The 16,667-nt window shown below is 48.5% G+C and overlaps 1 protein-coding gene across 5 annotated transcripts in view; it reads right to left on the bottom strand.

Moving 5' to 3' along the window:
• The window catches only part of Mvb12b (multivesicular body subunit 12B), a 153,905-nt gene that overhangs the window by 99,215 nt on the left and 38,023 nt on the right, over positions 1 to 16,667 (bottom strand). For all 5 annotated transcript variants that reach the window (XM_087899708.1, XM_085681329.2, XM_085681330.2 and 2 more), the window contains exons 3-4: positions 10,934 to 11,041; positions 4,216 to 4,312 (exon numbers count right to left, since the gene is read on the bottom strand). In XM_087899708.1, the coding sequence (XP_087755834.1) occupies positions 4,216 to 4,312; positions 10,934 to 11,041 (205 nt within the window). The remainder of the gene's footprint in view (positions 1 to 4,215; positions 4,313 to 10,933; positions 11,042 to 16,667) is intronic.

Here is a 16,667-nt window from a genome sequence, read left to right as displayed (position 1 = left end):
GAGGGATGGCAAGCCAGCCCAGTGTGCATTTAACATCTGGGCTTGGGATTAACCCTCAAGTTACACAATCTGTGACCATTTAGACATGGCCCTGTTGCAGGTAGGCAGGGGAACAGCGGTTCTGCAGGCCTGGTAGAATCAGCACTACTGTTTGGTCTTTGTTATGTTTTGGGGAAATGTGACTGTCTTTTTAACAAGCCAGGTTGAGTCAGGCAGTTGTGGCTGGTGGCACACACCTTTAATGCCAGCACTCAGTAGAAAGGGGCAGGCAGACCTCTGAGTTTGAGTCCAGTCTGATCTACAAAGAGAGTTCCAGGATAGTCAGGGATACACAGAGAAACCCTGTCTCGAAAAGCAAACAAACAAGCAAACTAAAGGTCAGGCTGAAATGCCCAAATCCTGTGAGTTCTTTCCCAGAAATAAAAGCGAAGGGCTACATCCTCAACCATGTATCTTAAAGCTGTAGAAATGTCTGTAACCCACAGAGCAAAAATTTTCAAAGCAGCGGCGGCATCCTGGAGGAAGGGGGTGCCACAGCAACCCTGCACCTAACACCATTAGCTACCCAAGTTAAAGCCCTGAAGGAGATGTACTACAGACCTTCCCTGAGATAAACGATACTCTGCTAGCCTTTGCCACAGCTTGGCTCCACGTCTCCATCTGCAGCCAGCTAAGTCAAGGACGGATCCACTCATTCATTACACATGCGTAAGCAGGCCTCATTTTAAGTAAACATATTATACATAGTCAATAGAAATGTGTTCAGTCATGCTAATGAACACAGGGAGAGTACACAGCACTTTACTAAGCAAACAGTCTTCCGGTGTTTAAGTGCTGTATGGACTGCAACAGGCTATATTTTAAATTAATTACAGGAGTCTCATCTTTTTGGTTGACTTCATGAAATCAAGACTTTAAGTACTCTCAGGAGATATTGGGCTGACCATGAGGTTCTTTGTTCCCAGGAAGTCTTTGAGAAATGGTCCCATGAACACAGGTGTGCTCAGACACCTGACGGAGAGCAATTGAAGCAAAAATGGGGGCCGAACTCCCAGTCAGAACCAATGGCCCCAGTCACAGCACAGGCCCGAAACAGGGCCTCCTCACTGCATAAGCTCAACAAACAGGAAATGCAGAATGGGAAATCCCCTGTCGGCTATGTCATAGCCATACAATTACATCAAATACATCAATTAGCTGTCAAAATGAACACCAAGAAAATGTTTAAGACTTTGAAAACCTTAGGAAGAAAACAGAGCAGGAATAAATACAAACCAACAAGGTCATTTTATTTTGTAAGCAGAGAATTTGCCTAAGAAGAGGCAAAGTTAGCAAACATTTACAAAAGCACCCAGGCTTGCTAATAAATAGCGAACTACAAATTAGATACAATTTAAATAGTGAACAAAGAGGAGGCTGCACTGGTAGGCCTGGGGAAACCAAGCCTTTGCAGCTGCCCACACTGAGATACCCTCATGGAGGTCATACAGTTGGCAAGTTCAACTAGAAAGAAACCTGTATGCTCCAACAATATTACAAGGCAGAGAATGCCCTCCTGGCCTGACAAATGGGTAAACTGAGCCAGGAGTCTAAGAGGACATGCTTGGGGTTCCACAAGCGCAAGTAGCAAGCTAGATCGAACATGAGGACACCTCAGAGACTGGAGTCCAGGGACTCAGAGGACTCAGAGGCGGGCAGGGACCTTCCTTCAGTTTCCTGATGGTCTCTGGATTCAGGTCCTCTTGTCTGTGCAGCAAGCACTTTATCCATTGGGTCATTTCCCAAGTTTGACATGACTATGTGTAGGAACTACCAGACACAGGTAGAGCTATGCAGGAAGCACCGGCTGGTGGGGGCAGGGAGGCGAGGGCTGGGAATCAATGTCTCCATGACATCGGTGCCTGCTTTGAGGACAGTTGCGGTGACAAAAAGACCATGATGGTGGGTACATGAGTGTGAATATTCCGAAGCACTGGATTGTGTTCTTTAAATGGGTGAATTACGTGGTATTTGAATTGTATCTTAAACTATTATAAAAAAAATTCCCTGATACTTAGAAAATCTGTATGCAAGATGCTTAGTACATGTGTGCACATGTGTTTGTTCAAGCAGCATGTGTGTATGTGCATCTGCATGTGTATGTATGTGTGTGCATGTATACCTGTGTGCATGTGTGTGCATGCATATATGTATTGTGTGCATATGTCAGCATGTATGTATCTGTGTATATTTATGCATGTGTATGTTTGCATGTGTATATGCACATGCATGCATATGTACGTGTGTACATCTGTGTTTGTATGTGGGTATGTTCTTGCACTTGGCTAAGATGCAGTCACTGCACCTTTCTTTTCTCATATGCAAAACAGGCCTAACATCCATCTCTACAGAGGTCTCGTAAAGATAAAATGACATCATGAGAGTGAAGCATTCATCATGGGGCCTTATATGAAACATAGCAAATACGTGTCCTAAATCATTATGTTGCTGTGATAAAAGGCCCTGACCAAAGGTAACCTGTGGAAGAGTAGGTTTATTTGGCTGACACTTCCAGGCTATCACTGAGGGGAAGCCAAGGCAGGAACTCAAGTCATGTCACAACCAGTCGAAAGCAGAGAGAAATAAGCTTCCTCCAAGTTTACAGTCAGCTGCCCCCTCTCCACCCTCACACAGCCCAGGGCCTCCTGCCCAGCGAAGGGTGCCACCTGCAGTGGGTTGGGTCAGTTAACAATCATGACAACCCACTGCAAGCATGCCTAGAGGTCACTCTGATCCAGGTTTCTCAGGTGATTCTAGGCTGTGTCAAAGTGGCAGTTAAAATCGACCGGCATCAGGACATTCGCTAGGACATCAGTGCACATACGTGAAAGCAGTCAGAGAGGGATCAACTGCTTTGCTGAAGTAAGTCCCATTGGGGTGGGGGGACATGGATGCTGTTCAGTTTGAAATGTGGACAAGAAAATGGCAAGCAAATAATGGTTCAGAAATGTTCACACCAAGGAAATATTGAAACACACACACATAATATAAACAAAAACAAAGAACATGGTACAGAATTCCATAAGAGAATTTCACAGGTAAAGGGATCTTTGTTCTCTTATTCACTGCCTCACTGCTGTGGAGTGGGCTCATAAGTAATTGTAAACAAAGCAAGTTCATATATACACCAAAGTAAAGTAGTCCCCTGACAGTATCTTCCAGCCCTGCTATTACAACCAGCACCCCAAGACCCCGGCCCTAGCATCCAGGACCCTGGCAATGCACAACAGGATCCTGAGGCAGCTTCTTCATTTCCCACAGTTCTCTGCTGCTCCACTCAGTGCAGTGTTGCTCAGTTCAGAGGTTGGTACATCTGGTCTAATTCAAATCTTGTTTTTATTTGTTTTAGGATTTTGTTGCTGTTTTGTAATAGACAGGGTTTCATGCAGCTCAGACCGGCCTCATGCTCTTGTTATCTAGTGAAGGATGACCTTGAATCTTGGATCTTCTTGTCCCCACCTCCCAAGTTTTGCGACTATGGCTTGAGCCAACACACCTGGCTCCAATTTGATCCTGCATGCTCTTACAGTCTTTCTGGTTCAGGCCTCTTGCTCACTCTGTGAGCCCTACACCAGGCACATAGCTGTTTCGTGCAGCCCCCGAGCATCCTTTGATCTCTGCCCTCCTTCCTTTTGCTCTGGGGTTTTGTGCCAAGCTTGGCTTCAGCAAAAGCTGGGGACAGGCCAAAGACCAACTATATCCCAAGCAGCAGGGGACGTCCTTCTAAGAAAAGTGCCTCTGCCCACTGGCAGGCAGGGTCCCACATACTCTCCAGACACACAGAGAACCAAGGTGGATGTCACAAGTGACAGGCTTTCTTCACCATCCACAGGAAACCCCCTCAGCTATTCCCAGAGAAAAACACACTTTTTGGGACCCTAGTCTATTTGGATGTACACCTTCCTAGGCCTGGATGGAGGGGGGAGGGCCTTGGACTTCACACAGGGCAGGGTACCCTGCCCTCTCTTAAGGAGGAAGGGGAAGTGAGGAGGGTGAGTAGGGGAATGGGAGGGGAATGGGAGGAGGGGAGGAAGTGTAAATTTTTGAATGGAAAAATAAAATAATAAATAAACAAACAAACAAACAAATAAATAAATACCACACAAGAAGTATTTAAGAGTCCACCTGGAAGAGAAGGAGACTGCCCCCAGGCCTGCATGTTAAGGGCTGACTCACGTGTGTCCACTGTCTCCTGGATAGGGATGAAGCCCACAGGCAATGTGTCCTTGACATCGATGAGCTTCATGTCCACCAGCACGTTCCCCAAGTGACTCTTAGGAAGAAAAGACACACAGACTATTAATTGGAACGCCTCAGTCTGCTTGCAGTCCTGGCTTCAGGATGTGTATTTAATACAGTGACTGCTGCAGCTTTACCATAGAAGGTTAATTAACAAAGATACCTAATGTTCCCCAGCATGTGACCCAGGGACTATAGTGTGCCTCAGGAAGGAGGTACCCTGAAGACAGAACCCAGCAGACGGCAGGTGGGCATGTGACCTGGACCCCACAACCTCTCAGGTCGGCGGGTTTTAGAGAGGAGGTTCTGGGATGCTTGCAGGAGAGCAGTTGTATCTAAACTGAACAGGGGCTGATCATACACCTAAGGGATTGTTGGTTGCAGACAGTTTTCAGTTACAAGATGCATTTTTAAAAAATGCAAAGAATCATAAACTAACAGAATAGCAGCCCCGCCACCTCCATATCCCACGCCTTCTGAAATGACTTGCTAGGGGGGCTCTTAAGAGTTCCTATTTAGTGGTGGCAGAGGGGTCCACAGTGCACAGTTTCCGTATAGACATCTTCTGAAGACGGTAGGTGGAGCACCATTCTATAATTGCAAGAGAGAATTCTCTGCAAACACGCCAGCACTTGCAGCCCCAATTCAAGCTAGAAACGGCTCTCAAGAAATCAACACTATGCAGGGCTGCTGCAGAGATTATATTCACGTCTTCAGCGTCATCACAGCCTCATCAGAGCCAGTTAAGGCAAGAAAAATGGGTTTCCAGCCCAAATCTCTCCTGGTAGGATTATGGCAACATGTTCTGTGTGCCCACTTTGCAGAAGCACTATCCTCCAAAGCCCCGTTTGAATGCATGCACGCTTTGCTTGTCTGCAGTCCTGGGAAAACATCTAAGGGGTCAGTCCAGGATCTGTCTTCACAGGAACCTCCCAGGCCAGTGTTCCCCTGTTGTTTAGAGAGGAGACTCAACTTCATCTCTGAGCTTGGAAACACAAACTCCACCTCCATCCTGAGAGCACAGCACCTCTGAAATACATGCAGGGAATATTTATCTTCTGAACTAAATCACACACTGTCTCCTTAAGCTCCGTTTAACTTCCTATCAGTTTATAATTGGGTTTGAATAAGAATGGCCCCCACAGATTCATAGATTTGAATGCTTACTTATCAGGGAGTGGAATTACTTGAAAAGGATTAGGAGGTGTGGCCTTGCTGGACAAAGTACATCACTGGGGATGGCCTTGAAGGTTTCAAAAGCTCATGCCAGGCCTAGAGTCTTTCTCAGCTAGTGGACCAGATGTAACTCTCAGCTATTGCTCCAGCACCATTCTTGCCTGTGTGCCGCCAGGCTCCCTGCTACGAAAACGGACTGTAGGCAAGCCCCCAGTTAAATGCTTTCTTTTATAAGAGTTGTCTTGATCATAGTGTCTCTTCACAGCAATGGAACAGTGACTAAGACAGACACTGTGAAGTATCCATCCACCTACCATCTTCGACGATGTCATTATGAAAACTGTGCACTGATGGCCCCATCTGCCGCCACTAAACAGGAAACAAAATGACCTCTGCTCCGGTCGCTCCACGAGCTGCCACAGTTCTTGGCGCACAGTAGGGACTCCGTAATTATCGGCTAAATGTTTGGTTGTTGTGAAATATTTGTTTAACCATGATGCAAAGATGTTGTTTCTTTAACTGTATAAAGATGTATTGCACTTGCTTAATTATGTAAAGATGTACTGCTGTGTTACCTTGCCTACCTAAGGCACCTGATTATAATAAAAATCTGAACAGCTAATAGCAAAGGAGAAGGTATAGGTGGGACTTCCAGGCAGAGAGTAGGAGGAGGAATTTAGGCTCAGAAAGAAAGAAAAAGAGATGCCACGGAGATGAGGGGCCAGTCACAAACAGACATGGAGGAAGCAGAGACGTAGGACACATGGAATGAAAGAAAGGTAAGAATCCCCTAGACAAAATGTAGATGAATAGAGGTCAAATTCAGTTAAAAGAGCTGGTGGGACAAGGCTAAGCTAAGGCTGAGCATTCATAACAATAAGTCTCTGTGTCTTTATTTGAGAGCTGGTTGGCAGCACAAAGAAAATTCCAATTCCATTTGGTGGCACACTTTTCAGCAGGGTGGATGCTGGTGGTCAAACACCAAATCAGACTTCCTTGGATGGCACATGGAAATGGTCACCCAAATTCTGACAGCTTAGTATTGGTTAATATGGAGCATAAGTAAAGCACAAGCGTCAGGCTGGAATCAGAAGTCAGAGTGGCTTGTGTAGTCTATGCCCAGCACTTCCCCTGCCCTTCTCTCAGGATCCCTGTTTGCCAACAGTTCCATGTTATCGCAGCTCAGGGGGCAAGGGCTCAGGAAGACTTACACACTGCGGTGCAGCATGTGGGGAGCAGGCACTCTCTAACGCGGAGGAGACTTCTGACTACACAGGAAGGCCGGGCTCGGCCTAGAACCCTGTGGAGCAGCCCCATCTGATCTACTGTGCCCCCCGGGGGCAGCTGCTCTTCAGCCATCACTGCTCTCTGCTGAGAAATTTACAGCTGGGCCTGCTCTGCTGCCCCACAGGAGGCTGGGCCTGCTCTGCTGCCCCACAGGAGGCTGGGCCTGCTCTGCTGCCCCACAGGAGGCTGGGCCTGCTCTGCTGCCCCACAGGAGGCTGGGCCTGCTCTGCTGCCCACAGGAGGCTGGGCCTGCTCTGCTGCCCACAGGAGGCTGGGCATTCGGCAGGACTGAGCCTGAATGTTTTCAGCTTGACAGGCTGGACTCTGAAGAAGTCAACAGCAAACCACTTAGCAACCTCGCTCTCCCCACTCTTGAGAAAATGCCCTAATCATAAAATTAGAGCATTGGTGGTGTGGCCAATAAAACAAGCATCCATGAATACAAAATGGGAGGCTGCCTTGTTGAAGCCTCCAGCAACCCGAATGTGGCCCTCTTCCATGGGGCTGCCACTCTGGGATTTTTCTTTCTTCCTTTTTTTTATACCATAGGCCTACAACACCATTAATTTTGCTGGTTCCTCTCCCCTCACCCACTTGTGCTCTCTTTCATTTCCTCCTCATAAATATGAAGAACGTATTCCCAATCCTTGTTGAGCAAATGATTCATACCAGAAGCCCAATATACACTGACTCAGGGTATTTATATTGTCTCTGGTAGCCAGTATTTGCTAGTATACTGTAATTATTTTTGACAACTTTGCATTTAAGGTAGCCACAGATAACCAACTTAATATTCAAATGTTCATAAATCCTTCTGTTTAACATCCTCCCTACCTAATCTATGTACATTATTATTACAGGTAATGCAGAAAGTACGGGGCATGAAAAGTGCAATTAATCTCACTCCTTCCCCAGGAAGCAATGTCACTCTAAAGCAAGGTTTCTATATTAATGGCCTGATTGGGGGAAAGGAATTTAGGATTCCAAGGAAGCTCCCCAAACTCCTATCCTTGGAGTCTCAAGTCACCCAATTAAGACTTGGCCTGTTCTGGAGATCCCATACCCTCCCGTATGGCACTCTGCCAAGCCTGTTTTCTGACTCTAGGCCAGGACAGACAGGCAGCCACCACTGGTTAGCATGTGCCTAGCTCCTGCCTCACTCAAGTCCTGGCCAAATGGGCACGGCCACTGACAAAAATTTGATCCCAGAGCAAATTCAATCCCCTGGTTTGATCACTTGGATGTTGTAAAGGAGACTCTCATTTCTTTTTTCTTGGTGCTGACGATGGAATTGTTAAGCACTGGACACATTCATTTCCTTTCCATAAAAAATGGTGCACCCAGGCTTCAGTACAGGGTGGGGGCTTCTCTGGCTGCTCTCCTGGCAGCCTCACACCCCTGTTACCCCCAGCACCCAGCACCCATGGACAGCAACTTGCTTTCTGGCAGTGCCAGGGACTGAACCCAGGGCCCCATGCATGCTAAGCAAGTGCTCTACCACCACCCCAAGCCCAAGAATTCTGTTCTCTATGATCCACTTCATACTAATTTTAGTGTGTTTTCTGAATCATAATAGACTTGTGACTGCCCCCACTCCCAGGACTTCAAAAGAATTCTTTTGCCTAGACGAACAAAACCACATGAATTTCAGAAAGAAATGTAGCAAGCTCCAGTGCAAGTGACCCAAGGGACTGCGGCTATCCTCTGAGCCCAGGGCTGGGGTGGAATGAGTAAGAATGTCCCACAGAGTTTTGGTAACGGTTTGTGGGGCTGTTAGAGGAGGTCTGGGAGGTGTGGCCTTGCTAGAGGAAGTGTGTCACTGGGGGCAGACTTTGAGAGTGGAAAAGCTCACACCACTTCCAGTTCTCACTCGGCTTCATGCCTGCAACTGAGGATGTGCGCTCTCAGGTTTCTGTTCTTAGCATCTTGCCTTCTACTTGCAGCCACGCCTCCCTGCCTTGATAGACTTTTATCCCTCTAAACCATAAGTCAAACCACACCCCTCTTTCTGTAAGTCGCCTTGGTCATGGTGTGCTATCACTGCAACAGGAAAGTCACTTAGACAAGGTGTTTGATCAAGTTTTCAGAACTTCCTTTGGAGAGTCTGGCAGCTGTGAATCCGTGGCGGTTCACAGGGAGCAGTGGTCCCCCAGCAGAACAGAGGCAATGGGAGCAAAAGGCAGAAATAGCCTTTAAAGGATATTTGGGTAGAATCCAGGGGCAAAGGGACTGAGGGGGACATAAGGGTGTAGGTGCGTGAGGGAGCAGGTGCATGAAGGAGCAGGTGAGTGAGGGAGCAGGTGTGTGAGGGAGCAGGTACGTGAGGGAGCAGGTGCGTGAAGGAGCAGGTGAGTGAGGGAGCAGGTGAGTGAGGGAGCAGGTGTGTGAGGGAGCAAGTGTGTGAGGGAGCAGGTGCGTGAGGGAGCAGGTGTGTGAAGGAGCAGGTGTGTGAAGGAGCAGGTGGGTGAGGGAGCAGATTAATGAGGGAGCAGGTGAGTGAGGGAGCAGGTGCATGAGGGAGCAGGTGACTGAGGGTGGGTGCATGAGGGAGCAGGTGAGTGAGGGAGCAGGTGAGTGAGGGTGGGTGCATAAGGGAGCAGGTAGTGAGGGAGCAGGTGCATGAGGGTGCAGGTGCATGAAGGTGCAGGTTGTGAGGGTGCAGGTGCGTGAGGGTACAGGTGGAAAAGATAGTCAATGGGTCTACTGATAGCCCAGCATTTGGTGTGCTGATGTCACCTCATCCCTGCTCTGTGGAGCTGCATCAGACTACAGTGAGTCCAAAGGATCTGTGCAAACACACCACAAACACTGTGCAGGTGCCTACTCTGGCTCAGCTGCCACCATCCTGGTACTGAAAATGCATTCAAAGTAAAAGGATTCTCCATTTCAGTCATAAATGCTATACTTTACAAGCAGCAAATGTATTGCTCTTGTAATTAGAGGGGAACTTAATGAGATTACTTCAGCCATCGTCCTGAACATGTTAGGAACAATATTCATAACAAAGAATTATCAATGAGCAACAAGTAGTGTCCTATCATATTAAGAGACTGTTAAAGGGACGAACCTGGAACTGGCAGTGAGATCCCAGGCTGGAGGGCTAGGAAGAGAAGGGCTCTGACAGAGAGAGGCTGTGACAGAGAGGGAGGCTGTGACAGAGGGAGAGAGAGAGAGAGGGAGAGAGAGGGAGACAGAGGCTGTGATGGATAGGGAGGCTGTGACAGATGGACAGAGAGAGAGGCTGTGACAGAGAGAGAGAGAGAGAGAGAGAGAGAGAGAAAGGCTGTGACGGACAGAGAGAGAGGTTGTGACAGAGAGAAAGAGGCTGTGGCAGAGAGAGAGGCTGTGACGACAGGGAGACTGTGACAGACACAGAGGCTACAGTGAATAAGAAGGCTTCTTCTACCTTTCCTTCTTCTGAACAGCATGTTTTATGTTGTGTTGAATTTTTTTAAAACTACAACCTATAATACCATTATAATTAAAATTATAAATTGGTAAAATTATTTCCAAAAATAAATATCTGAATTAGAGACAAATTATCTCTGCCCCCAGAGAGGGCAGTGATTTCACAGTGGGAATAAAATGGAAGATCGTCTGAAGAAGCGAGGCACAGTCACAGGTGGGCCTCACGCAAGGGGCGCACCAAACAATTGCCCTTTTTCCTAAAATGCCTCAGTGGGAAAGCTCTTGTAGCTATCTTTAAGGTTTCCTAGTTCATGATCTCAAATATCAAAAATTAGTATAAGAGAACTATACACAGGTGGATACCTCTCTGTAAAAAATAACGACATGACCCGTGTCATACAGAGGCTCTTTAGAACAAGGCCATGACGTGTTTGGGAACAGGTACGGGGCTGCTACCATTCCAACCGCCCTGAAGGCTCTTTCATCCACAGTGCCCAGTGAGTTGTCACTTGCAGGAACAGCAGGCAAATGAGAGAGCAGTGAAAGAATCCTGGTCTCCTTAGGAGAAACATCTTAATGGAATTCACTGTGCACTTGGGGAACGTGGTTAATAACGTTGTTAATAAATGAAACATGGTGCTGGCTGCCGATTCTACCCTGCTCACTGAAACCACAGATAAATTAACACAGCAATGAACATAAAGCACACACAAAAAGAGGAAGCCCCATCCAGGAATGCAAATATTCCTGCCCACTCAGCAAAGGGAGCCGCCACCAGACTCACATTTTCTTTGGAAAACGATCTTGTGAAACACAGGTATCTGGTAACCTTGGACTTGAATAAGCCGTCCTTCCAGAGGTCAGCATCCACGCCATCTGCTGTCTGTGCAACCTGCAGCACAGAGATGAGAAGAGGGTCACAGGTAAGATGAGAAGGGACTGGAGGCGGGTGCAGGCAGCTTCCTCTGTACCTGTTCCAATTAGCACCGGCCCCAACTCTCCTGGCATCTCATTAGTGCACTGCACTCAGCACAGGGAAGAACATTTCCAAAAGGGAAAAGGGAAGCCTGTGAAAAATACAACTTCTAAAAATACTGTCCCTGGGGAAGTCATTGATTAAAGACACCCTGACAGAAATGGCTCTAATGAGGGAAGAATAGCTTTTGTTGTAATGGACTGTGAAGGGGTTGGGCGGTCAGCACATTAGGCTGTTTGCTGCCACTTACTTGGGGGGGGGCACAGGGCACAGGAGAAAGCCCGATAGGGTTGAAATACACCTGCAAGGGACACCCTGTGGTGGGGATGGTGTGACTTCCTGCCCATGGGGCCAGAGGGAGCTTAGGTCAGCTTTGGTCAGCTTAGGTCTGTTAGGCTGCGGTGTAGGTCAGGAAACTGGCTCCACTCTGTATCTTCTTGGGACAAGCTCCTAAAGTGGAACTCAAGGTTGGAAACTACATCATGATAGGAAAATAAACTAGGCTCAGTCGATTCACTTCTAGTCCCACTAGGAAGCCTCTTCTCAGTTCCCCTTCAGGACACAATCCGGGGTAAATTGAGCCTTTACTTGTCTCACTGGGCATGACATCCAGTGGTGAGTCTGGACTCACAAAGAGTTGACAAGGGAGCTAGAGAGAGGAACCTGACTTCCAATCCTAAGAGAGTGGCCTGTGCCATCACAGAGCAGTGCCAGGAGACCCCAGAAGCAGCTTCACATTGCGGCACAGACCTGGAGGGGGCTTCAAGCAACCCGTTTTCTGACTGAGCCATTCCTGACTTTCTAAGGTGTGCACAGGGAAATGGTCCTTGGTCTGATTAGCCCCTGGCCATCCCAGTAGATGGCTGGAAGAGGTTCTGCTCCCATGAACCTGCAGGCACCAGAAATTATCAATAGTCTCTGACACACATGCAGGAGCTTGCCACTACATCACCAAGGCCACCCTAGCTGCCTCCTTGGAAGCCGCCCCAGAGAAGATGAAGGCTAGCCAACAAGAGAAAAGCACTTATTTCTCAAACTGAACAACTGTCAGTTAGCAAATCTGAGGGTAAAGAGAAGAAAGGCCATTATGCTGAGGTGGCAAATCTAACCTGAAACCTCATGAGGGAGGCTCCGGGAAAGCTAATGGTTAGGTAGTGGCCTCAGCAGCTGTCCCTCGAGGCAGGCACTCTCAACAAGCTACAGGTTAGCCCAAATTTATCCCCCAAGTCAAATCAACTAATAGTCTGTGGGTGCAGGGAGGAGGATCAGGACCTCTAGCAGGCAACAGGCAGCATGGAAGGAGGACCACAGCCCTACCACGGAACAGGCAGCGTGGAAGGAGGACCACAGCCCTACCACGGAACAGGCAGCGTGGAAGGAGGACCACAGCCCTACCACGGAACAGGCAGCGTGGAAGGAGGACCACAGCCCTACCACGGAACAGGCAGCGTGGAAGGAGGACCACAGCCCTACCACGGAACAGGCAGCGTGGAATTCAGAAACCCAGTGGCCTCAGTAAGCCCAGGTCCTATGTAGAGCAGACGTGCTGCCCTCTCCAGCGGCCACGGGGGATGTTACAGATGCAAGAGCACTCACTGCTGAGCACGGGCAAAGATAACTCAGTGCTTCCAGACTAAATTTGAGGGTGCTCAGGCTGATGTGGAAGTGGCTATTTAACACAATGTCACATCATCACTGATAAAGCCCTAACTCATCCCATGAGGGTTAACTGTGACCTCTGGTCCTGAGATTCCTTCACCATCTCTGGGACTCAACCCGCTCTTTTAAACACAGGTGATATATTATGTGGCTAACATTAACCCTCCCCTACCATCTACAAAACGACCTGACACAAAGAGGCTCAATGGAACTCACTAAAGGAATGGGTAAGCTAGGCAACTTTTCTCCCACAGTCAAGTGTTAGAAACCACGGCCCGTGCAGCTCTCTTAATATCGCTCCCAGGACTGAACCACCCCATCAAGCTAAGCAGGCGGTTTACCCATCCTCCACTCTACCAGGCACATGCTGCTAACACTGAGGCCACTGTACTGGGCACTGTTGTCTGTTCTCTGTCTCGACCCTAGCAAGGCTGCTGCTGATGTCAGTGCCCCCAGATCTGAAGTCCAGGCTTGGAGTCAGCAGGTACACTGAAGACATTGGCCCCTCCCATGGTACCCAGTGTTTGCATTGTCACAAGACGTAATTACTAAGTAGAAACTTGTAAGAAATTTTTGATACTACCTTAGATGGGGGAACTACCAGACCACTCTAATTTGAAAAAGTCAGAGACCTGGAGAAATGATTACGGTTATGGTAGCAGAGTCAGGGGCTCCTCTAGCAGCACGGAATTTCATGCCTTGCTAGATGGCATCACCGCACTTCCCAACCGGTGACTAGGCCTGGGTAGCACAGGCAGACGGTTCCAGACTTCTCTTTCACCAGTAACCACTTTCAGGTGCCCCAAGTTAGAGCTTCCAAACCCAGGGAAGTTCTGAGAGAGGGAGACAGGCACAGCAGGGTTATGCAGACCTCACAGGCCCAGTCTCCCTCTTCCATCTCTGCCTGACCTCATGGGTCACCTTTTGGCAGTCACAGGAGAAGAGTGCCCGCTAGAGAGCACCAAGCTGCCCTGTGAGCAGCATCCCAGCGACCTGCAGCTAGCAGATACACCTTGGTATGAAGGACCAGAGCCAAGTGGGTTGCTCTCCCCTGGCCAGAGACCAAGACAGGGCAGCAGTCTGCTGACAGTCTGTTGTTTGCCAGGCACTGGTCTAAGCAAGTCACCTGTCGCTTTCCCTGAAGGGTCCTGACAGCCTAATGACATGGGTTTCCCTTGTAGTACTTTGTGATCTAACAAATAAAGCTTGCCCGAAGATCAGACTGTGGAGCTAAGCCACTAGCTAGCCATAGAGCCAGGCACTGGTGGAATACACCTTCAATCCCAGCACTAGGAGGCAGAGACAGCCGGATCCCTGTGAGTTCAAGGCCAGCCTGGGCTACTCGAGATTGATACAATCTAAAAGAGAAACAGAGCTGGTTGGTGGTGGCTCACAGCTTTAATGCCAGTACTTAGGAGTCACACGTCTTTAATCCCAGCACTAGGAAGGTGGAGACGGGAAAGATATGGGTGGGCAGAAGGAAGAATATAAGGCAGGAGGAGACAGGAGCTGAGGCACTAAGCCCGAGGTTTTGTAGAGACTGCATTCAGTGTAAGAACTTGCAGAGACAGGACGCCCATTCAGTCTGAGGGTTCCGTAGCGGTAAGAACTAGTGGCTGCTGCTCTGCTTCTCTGATCTTTCAGCTTTTACCCCCTAACATCTGACTCCGGTTTTTATTATTAAGACCAATTAGAAATGGCTACATTCCACCCCACATGCCCATCCCTGTTTAGCCATGTGAGCATGAGTACCAAAGCAAACTTACTCCAAGTCATTCAGTGTGAGCAGCTTCAGGGCCAGACCCAGACACCCAGGGCTGCCACCCAGGAAAATGCCTTCAGGACATTTGACAAGCCACAGGCAGACTTACCTCGACTGCAGGACCAGGACTCAAGCAGACTGGGCGTGCCTGCCCATTAAAGACTGCCTAGCTATCACTCTGCCATGACGTGCTGAAGGCTACAGAATGGGGACATATGGAGGCATGGCAGCTCTGAGGGTTCTGCTTTGCTGGCAGAGGTGTGAAACTGCACTGGGGTTCAGTGTCTCCCCCAAAGCCCCGGCTGGAGTGTGCTTGCCATTCACTGTGTTGTGTGGAGGAAGAGATGGGGCCTAGAGTATGACTAGGCCACATGGGCTCTGCCTTGGAGAGGGTCCGTGCTGTTACACATGGATACTGTAGCAGTAAGATGCTCACCTCATACCCTTCCTCTGCACTTCCACCATGTGACATCTGTTATATTAAGCCACTGCAAGAAAACCTTCATGGGACATGGCCCCACCACCTTGGGTTTCCCAGCCCCAAGAACCCAGAGCCAAATAACTTCCACTGTTTATAAACATCCATTCTGTAGTATTCTGTTACAGAAGCTGAACACAGGCTGAGACAGGGTAACAAATTTTCACACCAAACCACCTCCTTGTTTTTATTTTTTACTTTTCAGACCTGAGTCTAAGCAAGATGCTGAATGATTTGAAAGGTCTCTGCATCCAGGTATGACTACTTAGGCTTTCGGCAATCCAGAGAGAGTTGCAAAACAAAGATTACCAGGCCAGGGAAACAAGGAAAGGAACAAGTTCACTGACATCAGGAAGATTCTGAGCTTCATCCCAGGGAGAGAAAGCATGCTGGTCCATCTGAGGCCTGGACGTCCTTCCCTCAGTTTCCCCATCTGAGGCCTGGACGCCCTTCCCTCAGTTTCCCCATCTGAGGCCTGGACGCCCTTCCCTCAGTTTCCCCATCTGAGGCCTGGGCACCCTTCCCTCAGTTTCTTTTCACCACGCATTATTTATTCCCCTTAAATCATCAATATAAGTAATTCCTATACCACAGCAGTGCACACAACAAAGCTATGAGGAGGTAAATCATTGTCTAGTTTACAGATAAGGAAACTGAGGCACAGCAAGTACTGGTTACATAGATAAAGTCCACAGGATGACGTAAGCCTACGGGCTTATGCCCAGGGTGTGTTATATAAAGGAAAATAGCTTATCAAGAAGCACATGAGAGAATATATGCAAAGAGCTCTTAGAAGGCAACAGAAGAGGGTAAACCCTCTGACAGGCCATACACAGCAGCCAGCAATGGCGCAGAACCACGCAAAATTTGAGCAACCGCTGGGCTTTGCTACTAATCTAAAAGGAGAGTTCACTGGGGCTTTGTCAAACTGATAATGACATTTAAAGCAGGGGCTGGTGTACTTAGTGCAAGGAAGCCCTGAGAACAGGCATAGCCATCACTGCCAGGTGACAAGAGGGGCAACCAGGGCCTGTGAGAGAGATGCCTTGGCAGGTAAAGACACTTTCTGTCAAACCTGATAGTCAGAGTTTGATCTCTAAGACCTACATGGTGTATGGAAAAAAACAGACTCCCACAAGTTTTCTCTGACCTCCACACACACAAAATAAAGAAAGAAAGGGAATGAGGGAAGGAAGGAAGAAAGGGATGGAGGGAGGAAGAAAGAGGATAGCCAGAGCTAGATGAGTTTGGAAGCCTGTGCCAAAGCCATGAGAAAACACACACACACACACACCCTTGTGCTAGGAGCTCTGCTTCCATGTAGACTCTGGGAACATGGTCAGCTGTTCATCGTCCCTTCACTGAGGATGCCTGGAATCTGAGGCCACACTGCTGAGGACAAAATGCTGAAGGAAGATGCTGGTCACATTCTTCACGGGGCAAGACACACGATAAAACATACGCGAACATGGGTTAAGTTTTTAAAAAGGCCGGCAGACAGCACCTTGGAGGAGACAGGGACGAGAGCTCAATGGCTGCAGCTCAACCTGGCTCCTGGGTGGGAAGAAAGTGACCCGGAGAACAGCAAGAAGTGGGGGAACCCAGGGAAGACGGGCGGGGAGGGATGATGACACAGAACACAC

Source organism: Myodes glareolus, chromosome 21, assembly GCF_982192425.1.
Source record: "Myodes glareolus chromosome 21, mMyoGla1.1, whole genome shotgun sequence".
Lineage (NCBI taxonomy): Eukaryota > Metazoa > Chordata > Mammalia > Rodentia > Cricetidae > Myodes > Myodes glareolus.
This window is presented reverse-complemented; position numbering and strand designations above follow the sequence as displayed.